The sequence below is a fragment of the Bombus impatiens genome, unplaced genomic scaffold (genome assembly GCF_000188095.3).
Source record: "Bombus impatiens unplaced genomic scaffold, BIMP_2.2 scf_0225, whole genome shotgun sequence".
NCBI classification, from domain to species: Eukaryota; Metazoa; Arthropoda; class Insecta; order Hymenoptera; family Apidae; genus Bombus; species Bombus impatiens.
In genome coordinates, this window is record NT_176644.1 from 1,645,992 (window position 1) to 1,671,601 (window position 25,610).

Below are 25,610 nucleotides of genomic sequence, written 5' to 3' on the forward strand. Positions count from 1 at the left end.
AATTAAGTTCATTATTGTCACTTTATCATTAAAATATGGTTAAATATGGTTAAAATATGGTTTTGTTATACATAAATTTATTAGACAAATTTGGCGATATAAAAGCTTGTTTTAAAGAAAAGTATTCTTTCTTGTAAGTTCCATTAGAATAATGTACAGCAATTTTCTTCAAATTTATAATGTAAATATAATAATGATAATACACATAAAGTTTGAATAATAAAATACATATGATGGTTTATTACAAACATTTTATCAATAAGACAAACAATAGTTTAGTAAATACAAATTACAAAATAAGATCACAAAACATGTCTATAACAGTAATTATGTATACTGCATAACAATGTCCTAATTAATTTAACAGTCCATGAGGAGGTAAAAAAAATTATTTTATTTAATATTTCATATATAAATTAGTAAATTACAATAAATCACAATACTTACATAACTGGTTTCTATTTTAAAAAGAAAATAGCAGCTTTAATTTGACAAAACCACACCAATAATAAATACAATTTATCCAAAGTTCAAAGTATGTACATTAAAATGCTATATATACAAGACTCAGAGAATATCATTTTACTAGCATTTTCTTCCATCAGATAAATTTAAACTCTATAACTATTAAATATCTGCACAAATTAAAAGAGGTAAAACTATTATAGAAATATGTTAAATAAATATAAGCATCTCAGGATACTACATTTTTACATTCAATCTACATATATGTAAAAAGGTGATATAAACGTATCAGAAATGTCAAATTCTATTGATAAATGTGAAAGCTAGAGAATTATTTGATCATTTTTATGTCCTGGAAGCAGATATCTCCGAATCTGATTGCCTATTAGTACCAATTGTGTCGATATTATCCTGACTTGGGCGGATAGGAAATCCCATAAATCTATTGGTACCATTCAGTGTACTACGTCTCGATCTGATCGAACAATTGTCATGGGTTTTTGTTTCATTGTACTTAAATAAACCATCACCGGGCGCGGGCAATGAGTTTTTTGGAGACTTAAACCACCATTGATAGGTAACATACCATGTTAAAATAGCGGCTACACCTCCAAGAAATTTTTCTATCATAATATGATAATAGAGCATTGTAGATATCAACATAGTATCCCAAAGTAATTGTTGCAGTGTCATTGCAACAAAGAGACCTCTCAAATAAGGGGTAAGCGCTTTATGTGCCTTCTTTAAAAATTCCAAATCGGAATCAGAAAGATTTCGAAGTGGTCCGATATTGGGCTCGTTTGGTGTAACTCGCGAATGTTCTTCGCGCATAATTAAATCCTTTATACCCTCCCAGCCGACTAACGAAGAGCCTTCCTCGGCTAAAATCAAGCTTGAATATATAAGAATAAATGTATGCCCGGATATATCAAAACCACTCCAAAATTTACCAGATTGGAGACATTTTGTTTTTGTCTGTAATTGTATATCCTTTGTGCTAAGGCATCGGCCATAATTTGTTTCGATATAATTAAACAATTTGATCCATAATAACCATGCAGTTGTGGCTAAACCCAATCTGGCAAGGTGTTTAAGTAAAACTGATCTACGACCACATCCAAGTGTGTGCGCGGTCAATGCAACCCATGGAACAGTTACGGTCAGTAACCATCCCCATCCCCACTTTACAAAATACTGGTTGAGAGCATTATCTGGACGCGAGAAATATGTTCTTGGCATGGTGATAAAATCTGCTACTAATGATACTACGAATATCGCGCCGCAATATATAGCTACCTTGAGCCTTGTATCGAATAGCAGAGACTTTTTGCAAACGTGTAGAAACATCGTTACAAGTATAAGACCTATAGAACTTGGGGCAGCCGTCGGCCGAGTTCCACCTCTGTCTTCTTGAGCCGAATTCGGACGAAAATTTAAACGACTCGACCTTAAATTACTTGGTGACGAGCCGAACATTGTGGAGCTACCTGGCGATGTGTGCATGCCTCTTCGTTTCCTCGTAGCCATCGTGCAATCAGTGCACAGAGGTTATCATACGTACGTTATTGATATTTATGATGTACATTACTGCATGATAAATTAATTTTCCTTTCACACAATCAAGGTTAGTTTCTAGCTATTCCGTGACACGTTTCTTTCACATATAGTTAAAAATTCTTAATATACTTGATGTGCATGAATCAGTTGGATTACAGATTACAGATTATCAGTAGATATAGGATATTCGATACTCAAAATAGTGCTACGTAACTACGTATACTGTATATTTCTGACTAGACTGATTTGCTCTGTCATCCAATAGTCTTCCCCTCCCCTTTTCTGTACTTTGTACTTTTACTTGAAACGTTTTTATTAAGAATGAATATTCCATGTGCTCGTTTACCGATCGTTTTGAATATTTGCGCCATCGATCGCTACGATCGATGATAGATGAGTGGCTCACTGATATGGACCCACCTCTCACTGTAACTGATCTGATATGTATTATGTATACTACGGATACGAATTTGCCATAACCACGGGCCATAAGCTAACTGAATTGCATACTGTTGAGGCAAATTGAAAGAAACTTTAGATGCCAGCGTCGCCTTCGTTCGATCTAAGTAATAGAGGAATATAGCGCGAAATTCCAAAAATGGAATTTATAAAGGATTAAAATAATAATGTAATGCAATAATATAGTATTATATTAGGTACGTAATATACTATAACACAAATAACAGTATAATATGAATTGCTTAAAACCAAAAAAATTAATTAGATCAAATGAAAATGGTGTTAGTGAAATACATATATAAATGTAATATAAAAGCAACTGAAGTTCGCAAAAAGAAAATGGGGTTGTGCCTTTCCTTTTTCGGATAATTATTAAATGCATTTTCGGCCATGCGGTCAACATAGCGCATATATATACGGGGTGATTGGTAACTGGTGGTACAAGCGGAAAGGGGGTGATTCTACGCGAAAAAAAAAGTCAAAAATATAGAATAAAACTTTTTCGTTCGAGGCTTTGTTTTCGAGAAAATCGACTTTGAATTTTCGCTCGGTACGCGTGCACTTTATCGTGTCTCGTTATAATGGATCTCACTGTAGATCGTTGTCCCGATTGACGTTATGTTGATAAACACTTCCGAAGTGTTTTCCTACCTATTAACTTACTATCAGACTTTTATCGCTATCCACTATCAGTCTACCACCTATTAGTCTACCATCATGTCTACATACAGCAATCGGGAATATATGGACATGATACTTTCGTTAGGTGCGTGTGGTGGTAACGCATCAGCCGCAGCTGATCATTACAGACACCGGTATCCCAATCGTCGACATCCTGACAGACGTGTTATTCAAAGAGCAGAACAAACCCTCGGCGAATTTGGTTCTTTTGAAAACAACTTACATGCTTATCATATCACCAGAGTACAAGGACTCATGCCTCATGATAAGATTTCGCGAAAGGCATTTTGTCATTGGTTGCTTCAACAGCATGCCAACGATGCAGAATTTCTGTTAAAAATTTTATGGACCGATGAAGCGAAATTTACAAGGGACGGCATGTTCAATGTCCATAACATGCATAATTGGCAAAATGAGAATCCTCACTCTATTCTTGAAACACATTTTCAAGTAAGATGGAACGTAAACGTCTGGGCTGGCATAATCGGACATCTAATTATTGGGCCATATTTTTTCGAAGGAAATGTAACGTCAGCAGCATATTTCGATTTCTTACAAAACAAACTACCGGAATTATTAGAAGATGTACCGCTGAGAACTAGAGAAAGTTTAATTTTTCAACAAGATGGTGCACCGCCACATTTTAGTCGTCATGTGAGAGATTTTTTAAACCAACATTACCAAGGCTGGATTGGTAGTGCTGGAACAATAGCTTGGCCACCACGCTCTCCTGACTTAACTCCGCTTGACTTTTATTTATGGAGCCATATTAAATCAATTGTATATTCTGAAGAAATCGCAAGTTGCGAGCAATTGAAAGAAAAGATTATTGTAGCCTTTCATACTTTAAAACAATCCAATACGTTAGAAAGTGTTCATAGAAATTTAATTAGAAGAGCAGAAGTATGTGTTCGGCAGAATGGGCAACATTTTCAGCAATTTTTGTAATAATAAACTTTATGATTACTTCATATTATTTCATTATGTATTCCTAATTTTCCGTTACGGTAAAAACAAACTTAAACTGCGATAATATCCATCGAGACAACGATCTTGTACCACCAGTTACCAACCACCCTGTATAAACATTTTATCTTTTATTAGATGATAAGAAAACTATGTACAAAATTAAAAGTTTTCTTAACTGCAAAAAAGATACGAGCGTCTGGAAGTATTTTATTTAATCTTAATTAAATTATGTGAGAATAAAAATCAGTATTCGTGTTGTCTTATTTATCTCATACCAACGAAATTGTATTTAAATATATGATATTCAGAACATTGTGGTCATATTTATGATTATTGTTTTTATATTTTATATCATTTTTGCAGCACGAAATATTACATACGTTATATGTATTAGGATATATAAAATTTCATTTGATTAAAAAACTATATTAAATATTAAAATAAATATTAAATCAGCATTATATTAAAGTTAATATTACCTTAATCATAGATTGAGACATTATTTATGAAGGAAATAAAACTTCAAATGAATCATAAATCAAGGAACATAATATTGTGTTCTGCAATGATAAATAAATATAAATGTAACTAGAGGGAAATTTTTATTTACTATTCATCTTTCATAATACTACACTAAATAGCATTTATATGCAGTAAGCTTCATTTTTTATAACAAAGAATTCACTCATAATGCAGAATAAATTTAGATAAAATACATTATTACTTTACATTATCAAATGATATTACAAAAGAAACTTTGTTATCTCTTTTAAAATTTTGTTAAACATATAAAATTTTTAATATATTCTCTTTAATAACATGCAATTATTTTTGCAGATTTTTATATATTTGCTCATGTTTCTTGTATACAGCTTCTGCAAGGCACCATTGAATTCTTTTAAAATATGTGGACATTAACAATAATTGTTCATTATGAAAATGATCATTTAAAAATTATTTTATTTAATTAGGCGCCTATGAAAATCGTTGCTACATTACTACCAAGTGATGACTAGTTCTAATAAGTCTATAGCCAAATACCACTTATTAATGGTAGTGCTGTCATTTATTATAGTATAATTATTCATTTAAATATATTTACGAAACAAATATTTTTGTTTCGTTGTTAAAATGTTCATTAATAATTTTACACTGAAGAATTGAATGATCAATTTGTCTATAAACTAGCAATCATTAAATAAATCAAAGATTAAACACCCGTATATGGAAGATCCATTACAAGCGAATCTAATTTTACAACCTGTACTTTTGATGTCAGTACCTTTGTTGCTTCTATGTCATATGAAGACCAATAAGTTATTAATTCTGGAAATCCATCTTCACTAATATAATCAATTTTGATTGAACTAAAGCGTGCACGCAAACTCAAATTTGGTTGACAATTTGCGTTTCTGCATAATTGAATAATATCAGTTTGATTTGCATTTTTAACTTGTACATCTGTATAATTCACAAAAACAATCCATACTCTTTCTATTAGTCTTCTTTCTGTAACAATAGATACTTTTTCTGTACGTTCAGATGTTGAATTAGTCCATTGCCAAAATTTAATGACAAATCCAAAAGTATAAGGTTTCCTGGATATATCCAGAAAAGCTGGTTTTGAGACAAAAGAATTAGCACTAATATAATTCCATATTACTTTTGATTGATTTCCATGCTTTTGTAATTTTAGAGTTATACTAGCTGTACAAAATTCTTCAGGACATAATCCTTTATTTTCAATGGATAAGTAGTGATATGGTGTAGGCCCCCAGTTATTCTCTTCATTATTGTATTTTAAAGTCTTGAACGTGCTAAATGCCATTGCTTGTTTCATTATCAATTTTTTATACTCTGGTAATTTCATAGCATGTAATAAACCTTTAATAGTCATAGTTTTAATCATACCTGCAAATAAGAAAAGATAAATTACATATTAAATAGATTACATACTGTCTTATTTTTCAGATAAGATATGTATTAAAATCTTCTGTGTGTTTATATATTTGTATATATAAAATTGTATATAATTATATATATCATTGTATATATAAAACGAAAAATATATTAATATTTCACTAATTTTATTTCATATAAATGCCTATAACAATTAACAAAATTTTATAATCAACATATCTGTCTCAATCATACGTTATTAACAATTTTTTTTTCTTAATACCAAAACAAAATAAATATAATTATATATTTATACAAGAAAATAAAAATTTATCTTTTATAATCGTAGTTGATTTTTTACTTACTTCTTCTACTACTATCATAGCAAATATAAGATACAGTATCATTAAAGACGTGATTATTTATATCAATGGACGAACAATTTTCAGGTGAATATCGCCCTAGAAGACGTCCAGTTCCACCAGATAAGAGAACAAGATTAGGCATATTTTTTGTTGCTACTTCTATACTCAAAAAATCTTCTATTTTGTCTGAATTAATATCTGGTAATATCAGAGGTAGTTTTTCATATGTATAAATTTTGGAACTCCAATGAATAGTGCCTGCAATAGGTTCGATACTAGCCAAAAGGCCTTGATCTCCAGCAACTATGCAATCTGGTTTTCCAGATCGATCAGTATCCACTGATATACAATCAATTTCGGTAGGCGGTCTTTTCAATGAAACTAACCACAATGGTAAACCACTATTTGCTTGCATTGACATAATTCCTCCTCCTTCTGCAGATATTTGACCCTGATCATTTGTATCATTTCCTCTATATCGTTGTCCACGAACAAGAAATATCAAGTTTGATGGATTTCCATGAATGATGGAGATAGGACCATGTAATTCTAAAAATATTTAATTAGAATATTAAAATCTATTCGTATAATTTATACTAATCAATTATTTAATATTTTATGAATTTTTTATATGTATGATGCATAATATTTTATAAAAATATGTAACAATTTTTTATATGTGTATTAATAAAACTGTTTATTACATTAAACAATATTTACTAAATAATTAGTAACTTTGAAGAAATTAATTTAGAGAGATTGGAGCTTATTTATTGTTTCTGCAACAGTGAGTAAAATTTTATTCATACACTATACTTTTACAAACATTTAAGTAATCTTACCTATTCCTTGTAAAGTTTTATCCCAAGATATAGATGACTGAAGTTCATTTACTGAAGGACATACCATTGAATTATCACAAGGTAAAACGTATAGAAATATAACTATTGTTACAACACATAATAATATAGAAGCAACCAAACAAAATCGTCATAAGGGTGACATATCGTGTCTTTTCCACAAATCATTTTGGTCAATGCCTTCAACTACCATTATAGGTACATCATCTCTATAATATTTAAGCATATTTTGACCATTTTTTGTGCGATTTGCTAAATTCCTTGTTTCATCCAATGGATAATATATTCCATTCTCATGAATAGTAGTTGATTGCTAGAATTTTTATATTCATTATATATTTTTTAGTTTATTCATTATATATCATTATATATCTTACTTATTTTATATATCTTATTATTTATAAAATTTATATTAAAATTATAATTGGTTATCTTTATTTAATACACATTGTCGTGCTTTATATACATTACATAGCAATTTTGTCTTTTTTATTATAAATAAAATTACAGTTATATTATAAAAGTATACTAATAAAAACTGAATGAAACTAAAGATCTTTAAATATAGTATAGTATTTCAATAAGTAGTTACCAAATTGATGCAATATATTCTGAAGATTAAATAAATGAAGAAAATTTATATAAACCCATATCCAAAAATTATTTATTACAGAGTTATAAAAAATAAAAGAATCATTATCCATTGATTAAAGTTCGATAATGTTTCTTAGTTTTATAGTTCTGTACAATTGTTTTTTAGCGATTATAATGACTAACAATTTTTAAGACAACCATTTGTTTATCGTGAACTATGAAACAGAGAACTTACTTAATGAATAAAGATTCTTTTATTCTTTATAATTGTGTAATAAACGATTATATGGGTTCCTAGATTCCTAGACCTTTTTCATCTATTTGACCTCAAAAATACATCAACCTATTGAGACACCCTGTACGTATAGATTTTTACACCAATTACTTATACTTCTAATTTATATTATAAATAAAAAGAAAATATTGTTCGCATGATTTCAACTTACCAGTTGTGTATCATCAACATGATCTTTAGGAATTTCATTTGGTTGGGCCAAACAATCATCTTCATCCTCAGTATCGGTGTTACTTATATTTTGCGGTAATGGGGTATAACCTTTTCCACCGTGATGATCAGACATGTTAAATCTGTATAAAGCACTATAAATTGAAATTTAATAGAATATTTTTATGTGTATAGATAAATATATGCGTATTTTATGTATTTATTTTATCCTAACACCATTGAACATAAAGTATTGATAAAGAATGAACAAAGTAAAATTCAGAATCAATATATTACATTACTGTTACGGAGTACCAATAGTTAAATGTGACGGTACTTGATCGTATTCAATATTTTTGTATTCGATACATTCGCGCGGCAAATTTATAACAAGAGATGAAAGTTATTCATATAGCTGGAATATAGAAATAAAAAGATAAATATTTTTGTGATTCACGTAGTTGTAACAAGTCATACCCTTTTTTTGTAATTAAAGTTGGAAAAAAACATTAGAGGAAAAAGATGAATGATTTAAAACGGACTACATATATACGGTTTTCGCAAGTACAACAATACATATAATTTCGAATATTAATTAATAGTACTAAACAAATACTTTCGTCTCAATAATCAAATAACTTAATCAGGACTTAAGAAGACCTCCTACCTTGATTTGAATTTAGTCCTGCTGATGGCACTACTTGGACGGTAAAACGTTATTATGGCTCTTCCTTATCATCATCTTCGGGACTCCTTTTTTGTTTGATAACATCTTTTTTATTAATTTATTATTAATAATAAAAGAACATATAATTCTGCACTTTTGTCATTACTCAATCACTTTTTAATAAATTTTTATGATGGAACTGGGAAATGTCTAGTTTATGATTACAAAAAATTTAAGTCTCTTCGCAAACTAATTTGGAAACTTGATTAATAAATTCCATACTACTATCGTTATATATTATTACATAAAATACGTTGACGTTTAAACTGTAATTGTTACAATAAAATTAAAACAGTATTTTTGTACTTTCGTATATATTCCAAAAAAAGGGAAAAGACAGAAATTTTACTAAAATATTTTTATGTCTAGTATAATTATCTTAATATACGTATTCGTGATAGAACAATGTGAATACAAGGTTTAATGACATAAAAGATTAAAACACGAGATACAAGGAGTAATATCTCCAAGAAGTTTATTTTCTTGTACTACTACATAAATATATTATATATTTAAACTTAAGTCACTTTTAGTTAAGAATCTATAGTTATAATAACATATCTGTTATTTCACAAAATTTTCCATTTACATATATTTATTTTATATTATACTCTTCTATTAAATAAATATACTTGTATTTATCTATTTATCTATTATTGTTTGTTTTTAATTTTTATACACATATAAGTTACTTTAACATCCTATTTCCAATATTGAGACAATGTATAAACATCTAGTGATAAAAGAAAATACAAATATTTAATTAGAGTTAGGTACATTGTATAATTTGCTACAAAGTATATGTAAGCTAATCATGTAAAATATATGTAAACATTCAACTGGAAATGTAATGTAATCACACAACAATGTTACTAGTTGTGCCATATTGTTATCTTCTAAATAATCACACAAGCATAAGATTCATTTACTTGTACGAATTATTGGCACAATTTTAATTATAGTATAAAATAATTTGAAATAATATTTTGTATTTTACTCAGTATTTTAATTCAATCAAAACTTTCAAGCTCTGCACATTTTATATTTTACTTTATACATTAATTTTATTGATATGAAATAAGTAATAAAAATTAGTAAAATGATACTAATTGTGAAAAATTGTTACATTTCCATTTAATTTTTATTTGTAATAAAATTGAAGATATAAGAAATAAACTTTATCTTTTTTATACAAACTTCTATGTACAATTAAAATAAAGTAACATTCAGTGCCATGATATTCAATAATTATTGTATACAAAAGTATTTGAGACAATTCAACAAGAGAATAGTAATAACATATTTTATTTTATTTAGATTATATTCTTTGCAAATGTTTCATAGCTAATATAACAAAATATCATGATGGCATGGCACTGATTCTAATAAAAATGTTAAAATCTATTGTGATTTGTCATCAAAGGTTTTCAATATATGTATAGTTGATAACAATTAAAGAAATATTTTATATAACAATTAATAGTAGAATTACAGTTTTCTCAAATAAAATAAGCTGTCGAATACCATCTATTACCTCAAATTATATGCATGAAAAAACCTTTATGAGATTCACATTTAATACTACAATTACTAAATGCACAATAAGGATTTAAAAATATATAAATATATTGAGATCTGATTGATTTAAGTATGTATATCTAATCTTGAGTAAACATTTACATAAAATTTATGTATTAGTAAAGTCATTATTATATTAGAATTTATTAAAGAAAAACATTTAAAAAATATTTAATAAACGTCTCAAATATTTATAAGAAATTGGAAGTTTGTTTTCTATGAGATACAGTATGCTCAATGTTCTTTGGTCTAACTATTATGAAAGAAACATGTAGTCAAATTTCTATCATCATTACAGTTTAATAAAAATTTTTGGTAGAAAATGGACTGCTTGACGCGGAATGCAAAAGAACTACAAATGTTGCATGTTTCTTAGCTTCTAATTATAAAATAAATTTTATCGTTATATAATTCAATTTAGGATACTTTGCAACTAATATTGTTAATGTTATTTGTATAACATATGCATTGTCATTAATATTATTAATGCTGTTTGCGCAAACATTACGCAATATCAAAATAAATGTTAGAAATAATATTCCTAACACCTTTCACTATTTCAAAGTAATTGATTATTAATAATTACTGTTAATACTGGAACATCAATAGACATTCAATAAACCTCTGTTTTGTAAGGAATCTTTTAAAGTTTGAAACAACTGCAGCTGCTGCTCTGGTTTTAAGTTATAAACCTGCAATAATAAAAGAATTTCATATATATAATTTCATATATGCAATATAACAATTAAATTTGCGAATAGATTAAGAAAACAAAAACATTATAAGTATATATTACATTTATATTTATAAAACTGATATATATTGGCAAGGTATATCTATAAAAACTTAAACTTGTTGATGAGAAATTTTTATGTTGTATATATATCTAATTCTATAAGATTATTTTTAATTATACCTATATTGAGCTGAAATATTGAAAAAATACTATGAAATATTAACTAAATCTACATAACAGTAAATATATATAATTTTCTTAACTAAATTATTAAAGAAAATAATAAAAATGATTAAGAAATTATCATATTTACCTGCTGTAGAAGTTTTTGAGGTGAAGCAGTTTGGATAAATGAAGATATATAGACATTTACAAATGTTGCCATTAAATACTGACAGTCAAATCTATCCATTATTCCTCCATGACCAGGAATAACATCTCCAAAGTCCTACAGCAAACATATAAAATGAAGTTATTGCACAATTTGTTGCTACTAGAAAGAAAAAACGAGAAAAATGTAACTTAGCAAATTACCTTAATTTTGAATGCTCTCTTAAAACCACTAGCAAAAAAGCCTCCAAATGGTCCAATTACAGAACTAAATACTGACATTGATAATGAATGAAGTAAAAATGGATACAGAGTTATGGTGGACTTTCCACTAAACTATAAAAAAAGATTATGTCATTTATTTTTATAAAAATTATTATTTTTGATTGTATGAATATATTACCATTTTCCATACAACTTGCAAACTATTAGGCAAAATATATTCTTGAGGTTGAAACAAAGAAGATGGTTCACAATCCATAGTCATTCGTCCTAAAGCCTCACTATATTCTATAGGACAAACAAAGTAACGATACTGACACATGATGTATGATACCTGAAATGTATTTTATGAAAATTTATACGTTTAAAAGATTTAATAATATGTAATATTTAATCTAAAAGTTTAAACATAAATTTACCAGTAAACCAAGTAAGACTGTCGAAATACCACCACCTATAAAACCTTCCCAAGTTTTTTTTGGTGATAATTTAATCAAAGGCGTTTTACCAAAGAAAAACCCGAACATATATGCCATTACATCATTTATCACTATCATACTAACTGGAACAATGAACCTATACCAAACAGTCACATATTACCATAGAATACAATTACTAAAATATAGAAAAGATATTAATTTACATAAACTTACCATATCAAGCCCTCAAAAATATTCTGAATTATAAGATAACTTTGAGTGACGACAATAAGTAGAGCAACATGAGTCCAAGCAAATAAGGAAAATTGTTTCATATAATACTTTTTTACAAGTGATAGTACGAACCATACAAAACCAACAATATATAGACAAAAGGAAATAAAACGATGATATGTAACAAGTACACGTAAATATTCCTGTAAATAAAAAATATTATAGATTTGTAATTTAAATATGGTTATGAATAGAATTTTGAACTTTATGAACATATTAGTTTATAAATTATTCAAATCTAATTATATATATAGGTACTTTTCAATGTCATGTATTTAAGATAATATCACATTAATATAAATTTAATACATAATTAGATTTCTGTGGGAAACCTCAAAAAAGGAACTAGAAGCCATATAAAGTATATAAAGATAATGCTTCAGAAAACTCTATTTATTGATTTTATGTCAATGCTAGATGTGTTCATAAAAATTGTAATTAAATTTAATGATACACTGATAAGCATCTTAAAGATATTAAGTTAAATTAAGTTTCATTAGATTGATATTATACTTACTGTACGGTTAATTACTACAGCAAAATAGTCCATTAAATTTTCTCCATAAAAGAAGTAATTGGAAGTAATTAAGAAATACCATGATAAAGATCTGAACCAAGGTAAACCATGAATTCTGTAAACTGCATACCCAATGTTAATGATCTCTTGGAAACATTTTACTTGAACAACTAATGTCTGGAAAAGAATGAAAAAACATACCTTGAAATTTTTAAATAAATATATATTTATAAAACTAGTATTGTAGACTTACTGTAGCCATCAGTGCTAATGGTCCAATATAAATAATACCACAAAATCCAACAATCATAAACAAGGTAAAAATACTCCTAATTACCCAATTCCTCCAGCTATAAAAATATTTTATTTTTTAAACCCGAACATTTATGTAAATGTTTTATATTAATATTCCAAACTAATATGTTGTTATTTAATACAGTTTGTTACGTATATATCAATCAAATTATTATTTTAAAAACTTTACCGATCGGATAAGCCAGAAAGAGCTGAATTCAATATGTGAGGAGTATGATCTGTTCCTTGTGGTATGGCTTTAGCCAATTCCTCAACTTCCAGCTTTGCATCATCTTCAGATTCCACATCTTCTTTCTACAAGACATATAAACCAAATTATTTGTTAATAATTCTGTGGGAAATATAATATTAATTAGAAAATATCTAAATTATTCACTTCACTGTGTAATTAAAATCAAAAATACTTTACTTCCAAAATAATTTTTGTAGTTATAACTATATCACTGTATAATAATTTTCACATTTTTGTGTTAGGAAAAATTATATTAAAAATTATGTCTCGAAAAACCATAGTTTTTAGCATTGGTTACTAGAAACAATCATATAAAAAAATATTTAATCTATGAAATGTATGTAATCCATATACAACACATATAAAGAATTATATCTTAATTTAATATCACTTATATAAAAGAGTAAAAGTAATATGATAGGACATATAAAATAAATGCTTCTATACATTTATGATGTATGAAAGTATTCTTTTTATCTCTTCTCTTACAGATCATATATTAAATCAAACTGAAATACCATTGTTTATTTCTTGAACTATACATTTTATTTCATCTACTTGTTTTTTTTTTTTTTAGAATATGCTACAAAAATGTAATTTGTATACAAATTTTCGTTTATAAATCTTACTTATTAATAGATTAATACAAGCATGATGCAATAAAAAAATTTCAACAAATATTTATATAGAATATAAAATAAAATAGATATAGCAAGTATTATAGTTATATAGATTGTAAAAATTATAACAGCATATCAGTTTGGACCATGTGATTTAGTATTAGTAACTGTCATAGTTATTCAATTTAGTTTAATACATATATATCATGAAAGAGAAAGGTCAAATGGCAGTCAATCAGGCTTAATAATCGAAGACGTTGATCAAGTGGAAAAAGAAACTTATTACAATGCTACAATGAAACTTTCAAAAATAATAAATATGTATTTGTATTTACCTGATCATCACTGACATCGCGCGTTTCTGGCGATGTATCTCCGATTGTTCTTTTACGTATATCCGACATTTTTTACTACGTTTAAAGATTTATAATATACAGTACAGATACAAAAACTTAAAACAAAAAATAGCACTGTAACCACTGATTTATGCAATATAATTGCATATTTATGCGTTTAAATATTTAATTAGAAGGAGCGGATGTGACAGACACCGATCATACTTGCGCAAATCAAATTGACAGGTTAGCGCACGGTATAATCATCGTTGATATTCGGTTTATTTCGAGTCTCTTCGGAAAATCAATAATAAAAAAAACTACATGGGATCTAATGTTTTGTTTATAATATCCTGTAGAAAAGCTATGTTCATATTGTATATCACCATTAAAAACAAAAAATGTATCTTTTTCGAATAATAATTTAATAAATAAATCGTAATATTGATTAGGTACGCTAGGCTTGTAGTATTTTGTTAGTTTTAACCATGGTCATATAAACAGGTCTGGAACCGAAAACCGAAAGCATAGACGAAGCCAAAACAATATGGCGATCAGAGTAGAGTGAATTCTGCGCATCTGCGAGATATTGCTATTTATTTGAATATTATAAAATTGATTAAGTAGTTTTTTTTTATTCGGATCTTTTCCTATCATTAAAACAATTATATAATAAATCCAGGAAATAAAAGCTGTAGAACGAAATGCTACATATATTTTAAATTAAAAAAGAGAAAAATTAATAGTAAGAAAACATAAAAATTCTTATGGTACAAGAAATTATTATCATACTTATATTAAACATATTCTCTTAATAACAAATGCTGTTATATATGGAGCATTCATTGGTAGGAATATAAAATTTTTATACGCAAACGTGAAATTTTTAAATTACATTCAATTTAAGTGATTTAACTGCACTAATATGTACACTAGAATACATCACTCGTTTACTTTGATAGTGGCATAACCCAAAAAAAGTTAACTTTAGAGGAAAGAGGTTTTAAAATTTTCAAAGAAATCTTCGTCAATCATTTCAACGACACTATAAGGCTGCTTAACACATGATATGTCACTATTTACGAAAGCAGTACAACTTTCCGCTTGTAACGTTACAAAACAACTGAAGTTAAGATAGTAAAATTAAAACTAAAGCCAGACTAATAGCGGCATAAGTAATAATTTTTTCCCCTGACGTAAAACCGATGGAATTATAATTTACACGATAAAAATAGAAACACGATGTAGACCTTCTATATGATGTAGATCTACAATAAAAGCAAATATGAAACTTTTTGAGTTGTGCCATCATCAAAGTAGCGATACGTATATACATATATAAATGATACAATCGAATACAGTTTATGTATATTTTTAAACAAACATGAAAACTATATAATTTCTATTTCTATTTCGGAGTATTTAAACTACTTATACAATATACAGTCTTATAAACCAGCTTTAAAATGTTATTTTTTTATAGTTTAAAACGTACTTCATTTTTCTTATTTATAACATTTTATTGTTTTGTAATTTCATAGGCGACACGATGCAGTGCCTTTATTAATAGCTAAAGCTATTAAAAAATGGCTTCTTAAACATTCTTAAACATACTAGACGAGACACTTGATTAAAACTTTCAATCTATAAAATACATTCAACAAAACAGAAAAAATATTTCAGCATTTCATTATTAATAAATATCTAGAATTTGCATTGTGTACATTAAATATGTTTATATATATTCCTTCATACAATAAAGTTATATTTTTCGAATTTGAAGAGCAGATTCATATATTAAATTTTACGTGATACATATATAATTTATAAGACAAAATAAAAGTTTATAATTTCGCATGGGAATTATATTTTTAATATAAAAATAAATTTAAAGAAATTTAAATGTTTCCATTATATATTCGCTATTTCCGGTTAATCTCGATACATCACGATATATCGATTTGTGCATACGAAATATCGAACGCCTGAAATTTTTCTTTCCGACAGAAGTCCACAATTGAAGCGTCAAGTATGTTAGGTTTTTCTAAATATCTATCTTAATCGCTTTTAATTTTCAATTTAAACAAAAAATAGGAGGTTTGTTAAATTATTTACTCTGTGAAAAATTGAAAAATTGCTATATGATTTGTGTTTTTATTCATTATCGTAACAAACAATATTGATGTTATAGTGATAACCTAAAATAATGTTTGTCTTTCTTTAATTTCAAGTGCAATACAAGTTTATAATGTTAATACCTTTTATGATTTGGAATAAAAGACATGGTTTTATTTATGATAAAACGAACACATTAAAGTTACTTCTAACACGTGAGAGATAAGCGTCAAAACTTCGTATCAAAGCTAACCTCTCAAATTGTTTGTCTGTGATAAATTGAACAAGTTCTTAGTCTTTTTTTATTCATATATATTTTTCTAGTTATACATTTCTTTCCCTTTATAACATATTGTTCACAGAAAATAGACCATTAATTCCTTCTTATTTTTGGTCTAAAATAATTATATCATTAAGTTCACAGTAACTAGTTTTTAATTATGTTTTTATTATTTTTAGAATGTTGATGCCAAAAAAGAATCGTGTTGCAATTTATGAGTACCTTTTTAAAGAAGGTGTTATGGTTGCAAAAAAAGATTATCATGCACCAAAACATCCAGAACTGGAATGTATTCCAAATCTTCAAGTTATTAAGGCTATGCAGGTAATAATTACACGCAATATAATTTTATATTGCATGCTTGATATGATTTAATTTGTTATATTATTAAAATCTATATCTCTTATTTATTTTTTCAGTCTTTGAAATCTAAAGGATATGTTAAAGAACAGTTTGCTTGGAGACATTTTTACTGGTATTTAACAAATGAAGGCATTGAATATTTGCGTGGATACTTACATTTACCACCTGAAATAGTACCTTCCACACTTAAAAGACAAACCAGATCGGAAACTACAAGACCAAGACCTACAACAGGTGCAAGAAGCGAAGCATCTAGACCTACAGAAGATCGTGCTGGATATAGACGAGGTCCTGGAGGCCCAGCTGGTCCTGGTGATAAAAAAGCTGATGTTGGTGCTGGTACTGGAGATGTTGAATTCCGCGGTGGTTTCGGTCGTGGTAAACCACAATAATATTTTAATGTAAAATAAATAAACATTTCGTAATATACAAGCATTGTTATTTTAACCATCCTTACATTTTGAATAGTAATTTCAATAGACACAAGTTTTAGGGATTAATAAGTAAAGATCAAGATAAAACATGTTTATCATAATAATCTTTTATTTTATTTAATGTCGCATTATAAAATTGTACATTTACTTACAAATTGTATAATTATAGTTGTTATTAACATGTAAAGTCATAACTGGAAGCAAACAGTAGGCAATTATTATACAATTACAAAATATTGAAATTATAAGTTTGCTAAATAAATATATCATTTTTGACAAAACCAAAATTAGAATAGGAAACATTGTAAATATATATTTGTGCTAAAGCAAGAATTTCATCAAAAGTTTTGTAATTCTTCTTCAATTAGTTGACAGAATTTTTTTGAGAAATGGTTTTAATATATACTGGCAGTATGACGTTGCTTTTTGTTTCATAGCTTTTTTATCTTTCAATGCAAAATCTTTCAAGCTCTTTTTGATTATTGCATCAATGTCTTCTACTTTCTTCATTTTTATGGTGAAATACTAGTACCTACATTTAATGGAAAGGTATATTTATAACAAGCACGTCATATATATTTTGTTCATTTCCCATATTCGCTATGCTTCAAAAAATAAATAGGTGTTATAAATTACCATTAACAAATTTTACATAAAATTGATGCTTTAAATAGATGTTAAAACGAACTAACTTAAACTTTATGTGTTAGCGCAATATATATTTCTATCGCTTGTCATATTTGTTTGTGTTTATATGTATTTAATATTATATTGTAATACCCTTAGTTTCTTCATTCAATAATTACCAATTGTACTGCTGAATTATTTATTTAGGATAATATATAAACAATAATTAAGCTCAAAATTTTAATTTAACATTCGTAATGAATGATATTATATTTCAAAGTGTTTGATGTTCCTAAATTTGACATTTATATTTAGTTTAATAGTGAATTTTATTTATAGAACAGTTTCTTATACGTTTAACCAAATTAAAGAAATTGCGAAAACATCAATTTTTTGAGTATACAATTTATAAGAAAAAGAACATCTTTAAATAAAAGAATAATGTTACACAGTGTACAATCAAGTAATAGGATTAAATTAAATGGAGTTAAACTTAGTTGTATATACAAAAAGATGTATCTTAATTCTATAATATTGAATTGTCATAATTTTACACTTGGAAGTTTCTTAATTTCATGCAAACTTTTTGTGACCTAGCAAGTTTGTATGTTTTTATCTTCTGTATGTATAAATACATGGTATTGTAAGCATATATGTACATATTCATGTACATATGTACATTACAAATATATATATCATGTGTAACATCTATAAAAGTTATGATTAAAACCATAAAATCATATTTGCATACAATTAATAAGAATCATGTATATGTAATACATATGAATTCTATGAATAGGTTATGTTGTTATCGATGAATCAATTAGACATATTCTCCTAAAAGAAATGAAAGTGGAGGCAATTTTTTAACCTAGGATGAACGTTCTAATAACCTTAGCTATTGTCACATCTCACTGTATCACAATTTGTACTCCAAAGGAAACAATTACCAATGCCACTATAACAAATTAGGAAAACTGCAAGAAGAAATACTAAACTACAAACAGTGCATGGTTTTCGTTCTAGGAAGAATCCAATTAGATAAAGTGCCATAAACATGACATGCGTTTGCAGCAGTGTTGGATTTACTGGTTTTGGTATCAGGAGCACTGGAATTAGCCACTGTAGGCAATACATCCTCTTTACTTTGTTGTTAGAGATGTATTTAAACTAGTTGTTTCATCTGTGGCGAAACTTCTGAAAAGAAGTACATAAATTATTTCCTCTCAGTTTATTCGTAAATTCACTTTTTACACGCACTACGATTTTTTCATACCTTATTTGGAAGCACCATAATGTTCTCGAAACATCTCGTCCTTCAAATTTGAAACGATTTAACTATACTCATGCTAGTAGGTACAAATATTTCCAATCTAAATTTTTCCAAATATGAGATTACACACATCTACAAATCAGATGGGAACATACAATATGACTAACAGCAGTTTACTTTACTGTTGTTTTCATGAAAACAACCTTTACATTATCTTTCAAAATGAAAAAAATTATTTAGAAAATTATTTTATCATCATTTGACTTCATATTCGTTAATAATAAATATATTTGTTATTTATTACATTATGTTCTGCTGCCTTTTATCCTTACACTAGAAATGAAAATGAGATGACAAGTTTGCTTTATAGTATTAATTTAAAAATTACTATTATTTTCTTACGCGGGAATACCAAATAGTACTAAAAGTAAGCACTGTTAGAATAATAGCATTCTGAGATAAGCAGATTTTGATATTTGTAACTTTAATTAATCTGTAACTAGTGCGCGTTATGTTGTATATTTCAATTATAAAGTATTTCAAATATAAAATATTATAATGTGTTATACAAGTATCTAACATGTATCGCAATAATTTAAATAAAAATTTTAAATCAACTTTGAAATATCAACAGCCAGTATGTGCCAAATCTGAAAAAAGTTTAGAAAATGCCAATGTTTTAACAGAAAATTCAGAGCAAACTTTTATTAGAAGCACTAAAAAAATTCTTAATTTATTTAAAAAACCTGTTATCAATCATAAGGAGGAGAAACGGGAAGACAATGCTTCAATTAAGAGAAAAGAAAATAATGCAACTATTGTTAAAGAAGGTTTATCCATTATTACTGATAGTAATACAGCGTATGTACATAAATTTTTAATTCATTTAAATAGTAATTTTGTTTTTAATAATTCGATTATTCCCTTCTTTAGTATCTTTAATGTAGTAATTGGTAAAAAATCTACGAGAAAACATAAAAGATGGGAAAATGATGGAACATTGGAAGTTACAGGAAAACATGCAGTCTTAAAGGTGATGTATTTGTACAAACTGTATATAAAAGATTTTTTTATTAAAGTTATAAACAAGCTATATATTTTGGCATCAAACAGGATATAGAAGGCAGTGTTATTCATAAAACTACAATTAATCCGGAAGTTTTGATAGAGGGCTTTAGAATGTACATAGATAATAAAGAAATTGAGGTAAAAATGAATGTATTTATATTAATAATTTGCTTATTTGAATCATTGTATAAAAGTGATATTAAAATATTTATAGATAATTGACAGAGCAACATCCAAATACATGTCCAATAAATCTATCTTAGAAAAAGTTTCAGAACCGCCCATAAAGAAGTTGAAAACTTCAAGTTCTAATCCATATCTTCCTTTAAAGCCATTATATAAAGGTATGATGTACTAAAATGAATAAAGGTACATTATGAAACTAAATTTTATAATGTATAAAATATATTAATCTTCATATCTTATTAAAGAACTAAAATTGAGATGCTGTCCACTGGTAATGCCATCTGTAAATATTTCAAAAAGTTGGGTAAATCATGATATGTCAGAAAATGAGACAGAAGTATTCGTAGATACCTGTTTAGTAAATGTACTTAGACCACATCAACGTCATGGTATTGTATTTCTATATGAATGTATTATGGGCTTAAAGGTATCTAATCATTTTGGAGCAATTTTGGCTGATGAAATGGGGCTTGGTAAAACATTACAATGCATTACAATTATTTGGACATTACTAAAGAAAGGACCATATGGATATCCAATATTAAAATATATATTAATAGTAACTCCTAGTTGTTTGTGTAACAATTGGAATAAAGAGTTTAAGCAATGGTTGGGTTTCCATAGGATATCTCCATATGTTGTAAACGCCAAAAACAAGGCAAAAGATTTCAAAAAACATATAAGAAACTCAGTTATGATTATTAGTTATGATCTGCTTACCAGATGTGAACAAGAAGTCAAAGAAATACCTTTTAATTTAATTATATGTGATGAAGGACATAGATTAAAAAATAATGATATAAAAGCAGCAAAGGTATCAATATTTAATTTTAATTCAGAAAGAAACAATAACTAATATATGATTATATGTTTTGTTTAATACTATAAAGTATGTGAAATATATAAAATTTTAATATATTATATTTTTCTAGATTTTATATAACTTGAAGTGTAAAAGAAAAATTCTTTTGACTGGAACTCCAATACAAAATAATTTGCAAGAATTTTTTACTTTGATTGATTTTGTAAACCCTACTATATTAGGTAGTAATTCTGAATTTAAAAATTATTACGAAAAACCTATTGTTGCATCACAATGTCCTACTGCACCAGACCATGTTGTATCTCTTGGAACTGAAAGAGCTAATGAATTACGTGAAAAAACTAAATGCTTTATATTACGTCGTACACAAGAAACAATTAATAAGTACTTACCTTCTAAGCATGAATTAATTGTATTTTGCCGTTTATCGATCGAGCAACAAGATTTATATTCGCAAGTTACGGATTCATGGTTCAATAAAAGTCTATCAGATAATAACATACCACATTTAACAGTAATAACAGCTCTAAAAAAGATTTGTAATCACCCAGAATTATTTTATAATGAAAAAACTGAGCTTTTCTGTATTGATTCAAAAACTTCTAATATAAAAGATAGTACAAAAACAGTATACTGTGGAAAAATTTCAATTGTACAAACATTATTGAGAAATTTAAAAAAAACGGAAGAAAAATTAGTATTAGTTTCATATTATACACAAACACTTGATATATTGGAAACTGTTTGTAATAAAGAAGGCTTACAATTTCTTAGATTAGATGGTAGTACAACAAGTAATACAAGATCTAAGATTATAGAACGGTTTAATTCAACCAGTGATAAGAGTAGTTAGTATAATCTATACTATTTTTAATTTAACAGTTACCTAACATTTTCTAAATGTTTATGCAACTATTCTAGAAGTATTTTTATTAAGTGCAAAAGCTGGTGGAGTTGGATTAAATTTACCTGGCGCATCTCGACTTATATTATTTGATTCAGACTGGAATCCAGCATCTGATTCACAAGCTATGGCAAGAATTTGGAGGGATGGTCAAAAAAAAGATGTTTACATATTACGGTTTGGATATTTTAAGTTAGAAACAGATATCTACATGTTACAGATATTCTTATAACAATATAAGTAAAACTTGTAGATTACTAACAACTGGTACTATTGAAGAAAAAATATTTCAAAGACAAATTAGCAAAGCGAGTTTAAATGAAACTGTGGTAGACCTAAATCCTTCATCTTCTTTTAAGTTGTCTATAAATGAATTGAAGGTCTATTTTATTTATGTATTTTAAACATTGTACATTTTAAAGCAGTATCAAATAATTTATAATATTTGTAATATCTGTAGGATTTATTTACATTAACAGCGAATACGAATTGTTTAACACATGATTTAATGAACTGTTCTTGCAATGGCTATAAAAAATCAGAAGAAACATCAGAAAAATTACATCAAAAAGATGCTACAAGTTATCAATTTCTAGGAGATAAAACGTTAAAATCAAATTTCACCATAAACCAGCTTTTGAAATGGGAACATTACCAACAACCAATTTCAGATAAAATAATTCAAGTAAGAATAATTTAATACTGAATATTAAAACTAGATATCAAATTAATAATTATTTCTAAATATTTTGTAGGAAATTATGCTATCAGAAGTATCTGAAAATATAACTTTTATATTTAAAAATTCTGTAGTAAATAGGACAGATTGAAATGATAAAACAAATATTTATATTTCATGTCATGAAAACACAATAATTATGTATATATAATGACAGCAAATGTACAATTAAATACTTAAAGTTTGTTTTTATGTAATATAACACTTATTAATCTTTCTATGCACTCAGGAGAATGTAAACGTTTTGTAAGTTCAGTTATTTCTTCTTCATTAACGTTCAATAAAATGTCCTTATTCCATCTGTTAACTAAACATTTAATTGCCAATATAGACTGAAAGAGGACATTTATTTGAAATAATTGTATCAGTATCTTGCATTTTATGTAAAACAGATTAGATCAAAGTATACCTCTAATGAAAGTTTAGTCAACTTTTTTAAATAGGTCCAAACTTCATCTAAATTTTGATATTTGTATACTTCATTGATGAAACCATAGTGTTTAGCTTCAAGTGCACTCATTTTATATCCTAAATATAACATTTCACTAGCCTAAAAATTATTTAAGAATTGTAATTTAATCACAAATATAATAAGTTCACAATTTTAAATACCTTAGACTTCCCAAATATATTAGGAAATGTATATGTAGAACATCCTTCTGCACTAAGGCCTAATCTTGTAAATGGTGTTTCAAAATAAGCCTATAAGATAATGAATAACTACAGATCAAGCATAATTTAATTAACATAATGAAATACAACGGGGACTAATAATATATAACTAAAAATTATTTACACTATCCGCTGCATATACAATGTCGAATAATGGAAGCATTGTTACTGCAATTCCAATTGCAGGACCATTTACAACAGCTATTAAAAGTTTAGGATATCTAATTAACATTTCTATAAATTCTCTGAAAAATTATTTAAAAGATTATTATTAAAATTTAAGTTTGTGATATTAAAGAATTAAAGATTAACATGTTTACAAATACTTACTTAAAGACATTAATTATACTTTTGATATCAAAATCATCTTCATCTTGGCTTGTTAATAAAGATTTAAAATCATTGCCACTACTGAAAAAACTTCCATTACCAGTTAAGATGACTATATATATGGTACTATTTTGAATAGATTCGTGTAGAATTTTTATTAAATTTTTGTACATCTAACACATGAAGAACAAGTTTAATAGCAGCATTATTAATGAAACTCTTTATATGTAAACATACATTATTGTACTTATAAACTACAAACTAGACATTAATTATATATTGTGTAATAACTGCTGGATAAAATTACTATTTTAAAAATTATATTTAATTTCGCTCTTTATGTAAGATCTAAAAATCTAACTTTTGCACCATTACATGTTATTGTAATATGTACTCTAATCTCTAGACAAAGTTTATAATAATAAATTAAATTTTAATACTAAATTTTAACGGTTACTTACAGAAATAGTAATAGCATTTTTATTTTTTGGCCGATTTAATCTAATGTTTAGTATTCCGTTATCCACCGAACATAAAATATCGGATAAATTTTTATTGTCCATTATAAGCATGAATGGTTATTCAGAATGAAGTTTGAGAAATAACTTTTTCACTAATTATTATAATCTATTTTAATGATATTATGTACAGTGAATGCTTACGATATAATTGTATACATTAAATTAACCTTTTGGACTCGAGATTATTTTCATCTCAGATGAATTGACAACTCGAGACATTCCGCGGCATATTTAATGAATTCTCTACCTCTAACTTAGAATTAATTATAAAACTTTTATATTTTTCATTTTCATGTATGTTTACGTCTCAAAGAGGAAAATTTCTTAAATATTAGTGTTTTGCTCGACTCATTTCATCAAGAGCAGATCCTGCAATCCTTCCTAATTCTTGTTAAAATGACATGTAGTTTTCCATTTATACCTATTTCTAGACTCCAAAAAAATACTTTTCACAACTATTTCAAGGATTTGCTTAAGAGACAGTATGTTGAGGCATATTGGTCGGCACGATCAACACCACCCATATATATTATGTAGTTTATTATAGCATTGGGTTTTTTCACTTTAACTTCAACTCTACCTCGTAAAATTATTTTTATAGGAGTTAATCCTGGATTATACCAATTGGTTAGACATGTCACGGTCGTCTTGTCTTT

General features: G+C 27.0%; 7 protein-coding genes across 10 annotated transcripts; 2 read left to right on the forward strand and 5 right to left on the reverse strand.

Moving 5' to 3' along the window:
* Positions 1-211: 211 nt before the first annotated feature.
* LOC100742505 (fat storage-inducing transmembrane protein) lies at positions 212-2,562 on the reverse strand. Its single transcript, XM_003488299.4, has one exon. The coding sequence runs from the start codon at positions 1,990-1,992 to the stop codon at positions 811-813; it is 1,182 nt and encodes a 393-aa protein (XP_003488347.1). The 5' UTR covers positions 1,993-2,562; the 3' UTR covers positions 212-810.
* Positions 2,563-4,712: 2,150 nt separating this feature from the next.
* On the reverse strand, positions 4,713-8,730 carry LOC100740138. The gene is given in 4 exon segments (XM_012384011.3): positions 4,713-6,042; positions 6,396-6,944; positions 7,238-7,568; positions 8,296-8,730. Coding segments are annotated over 4 exon segments (1,716 nt in total). The 5' UTR covers positions 8,431-8,730; the 3' UTR covers positions 4,713-5,341.
* Positions 8,731-10,657: 1,927 nt separating this feature from the next.
* LOC100742746 (phosphatidate cytidylyltransferase, photoreceptor-specific) lies at positions 10,658-15,767 on the reverse strand. Of its 3 annotated transcripts, none has more exons than XM_012384007.3 (11): positions 15,515-15,767; positions 14,620-14,972; positions 13,602-13,726; positions 13,371-13,467; positions 13,118-13,294; positions 12,541-12,743; positions 12,307-12,463; positions 12,069-12,221; positions 11,870-12,001; positions 11,649-11,783; positions 11,202-11,291 (listed from the first exon to the last, which is right to left on the reverse strand). In XM_012384007.3, the coding sequence occupies exons 2-11, from the start codon at positions 14,686-14,688 to the stop codon at positions 11,202-11,204; spliced, it is 1,338 nt and encodes a 445-aa protein (XP_012239430.1). In that variant the 5' UTR covers positions 14,689-14,972; positions 15,515-15,767. The 3 variants fall into 3 exon arrangements, with proteins under 3 accessions (XP_033175881.1, XP_012239430.1, XP_012239429.1); XM_012384006.3 differs by having other exon boundaries at positions 14,620-15,125; XM_033319990.1 differs by lacking the exon at positions 15,515-15,767 and having other exon boundaries at positions 10,658-11,291; positions 14,620-14,688.
* Positions 15,768-16,523: 756 nt separating this feature from the next.
* Positions 16,524-17,806, forward strand: LOC100744017 (40S ribosomal protein S10). Of its 2 annotated transcripts, none has more exons than XM_012383999.3 (3): positions 16,524-16,648; positions 17,194-17,338; positions 17,434-17,806. In XM_012383999.3, the coding sequence occupies exons 2-3, from the start codon at positions 17,195-17,197 to the stop codon at positions 17,767-17,769; spliced, it is 480 nt and encodes a 159-aa protein (XP_012239422.1). In that variant the 5' UTR covers positions 16,524-16,648; position 17,194; the 3' UTR covers positions 17,770-17,806. The 2 variants fall into 2 exon arrangements, with proteins under 2 accessions (XP_012239422.1, XP_003488360.1); XM_003488312.4 differs by having other exon boundaries at positions 16,612-16,716.
* A 442-nt stretch (positions 17,807-18,248) lies between these two features.
* On the reverse strand, positions 18,249-19,635 carry LOC100744131 (bladder cancer-associated protein). The gene has a single exon (XM_024366640.2). The coding sequence runs from the start codon at positions 19,573-19,575 to the stop codon at positions 19,333-19,335; it is 243 nt and encodes an 80-aa protein (XP_024222408.1). The 5' UTR covers positions 19,576-19,635; the 3' UTR covers positions 18,249-19,332.
* Positions 19,636-20,132: 497 nt separating this feature from the next.
* LOC100740382 (DNA repair and recombination protein RAD54B) lies at positions 20,133-23,851 on the forward strand. Its single transcript, XM_012384002.3, has 10 exons — positions 20,133-20,572; positions 20,645-20,744; positions 20,825-20,917; positions 20,994-21,123; positions 21,211-21,779; positions 21,898-22,636; positions 22,710-22,869; positions 22,946-23,072; positions 23,153-23,377; positions 23,448-23,851. Exons 1-10 carry the CDS (start codon positions 20,292-20,294, stop codon positions 23,520-23,522), a joined length of 2,499 nt encoding a protein of 832 aa, XP_012239425.1. The 5' UTR covers positions 20,133-20,291; the 3' UTR covers positions 23,523-23,851.
* Positions 23,519-25,227, reverse strand: LOC100743787 (enoyl-CoA delta isomerase 2, mitochondrial). The gene is made up of 6 exons (XM_003488310.2): positions 24,895-25,227; positions 24,434-24,606; positions 24,228-24,348; positions 24,044-24,133; positions 23,841-23,981; positions 23,519-23,763 (listed from the first exon to the last, which is right to left on the reverse strand). The coding sequence occupies exons 1-6, from the start codon at positions 25,003-25,005 to the stop codon at positions 23,608-23,610; spliced, it is 792 nt and encodes a 263-aa protein (XP_003488358.2). The 5' UTR covers positions 25,006-25,227; the 3' UTR covers positions 23,519-23,607.
* Between the last annotated feature and the right edge of the window lie 383 nt (positions 25,228-25,610).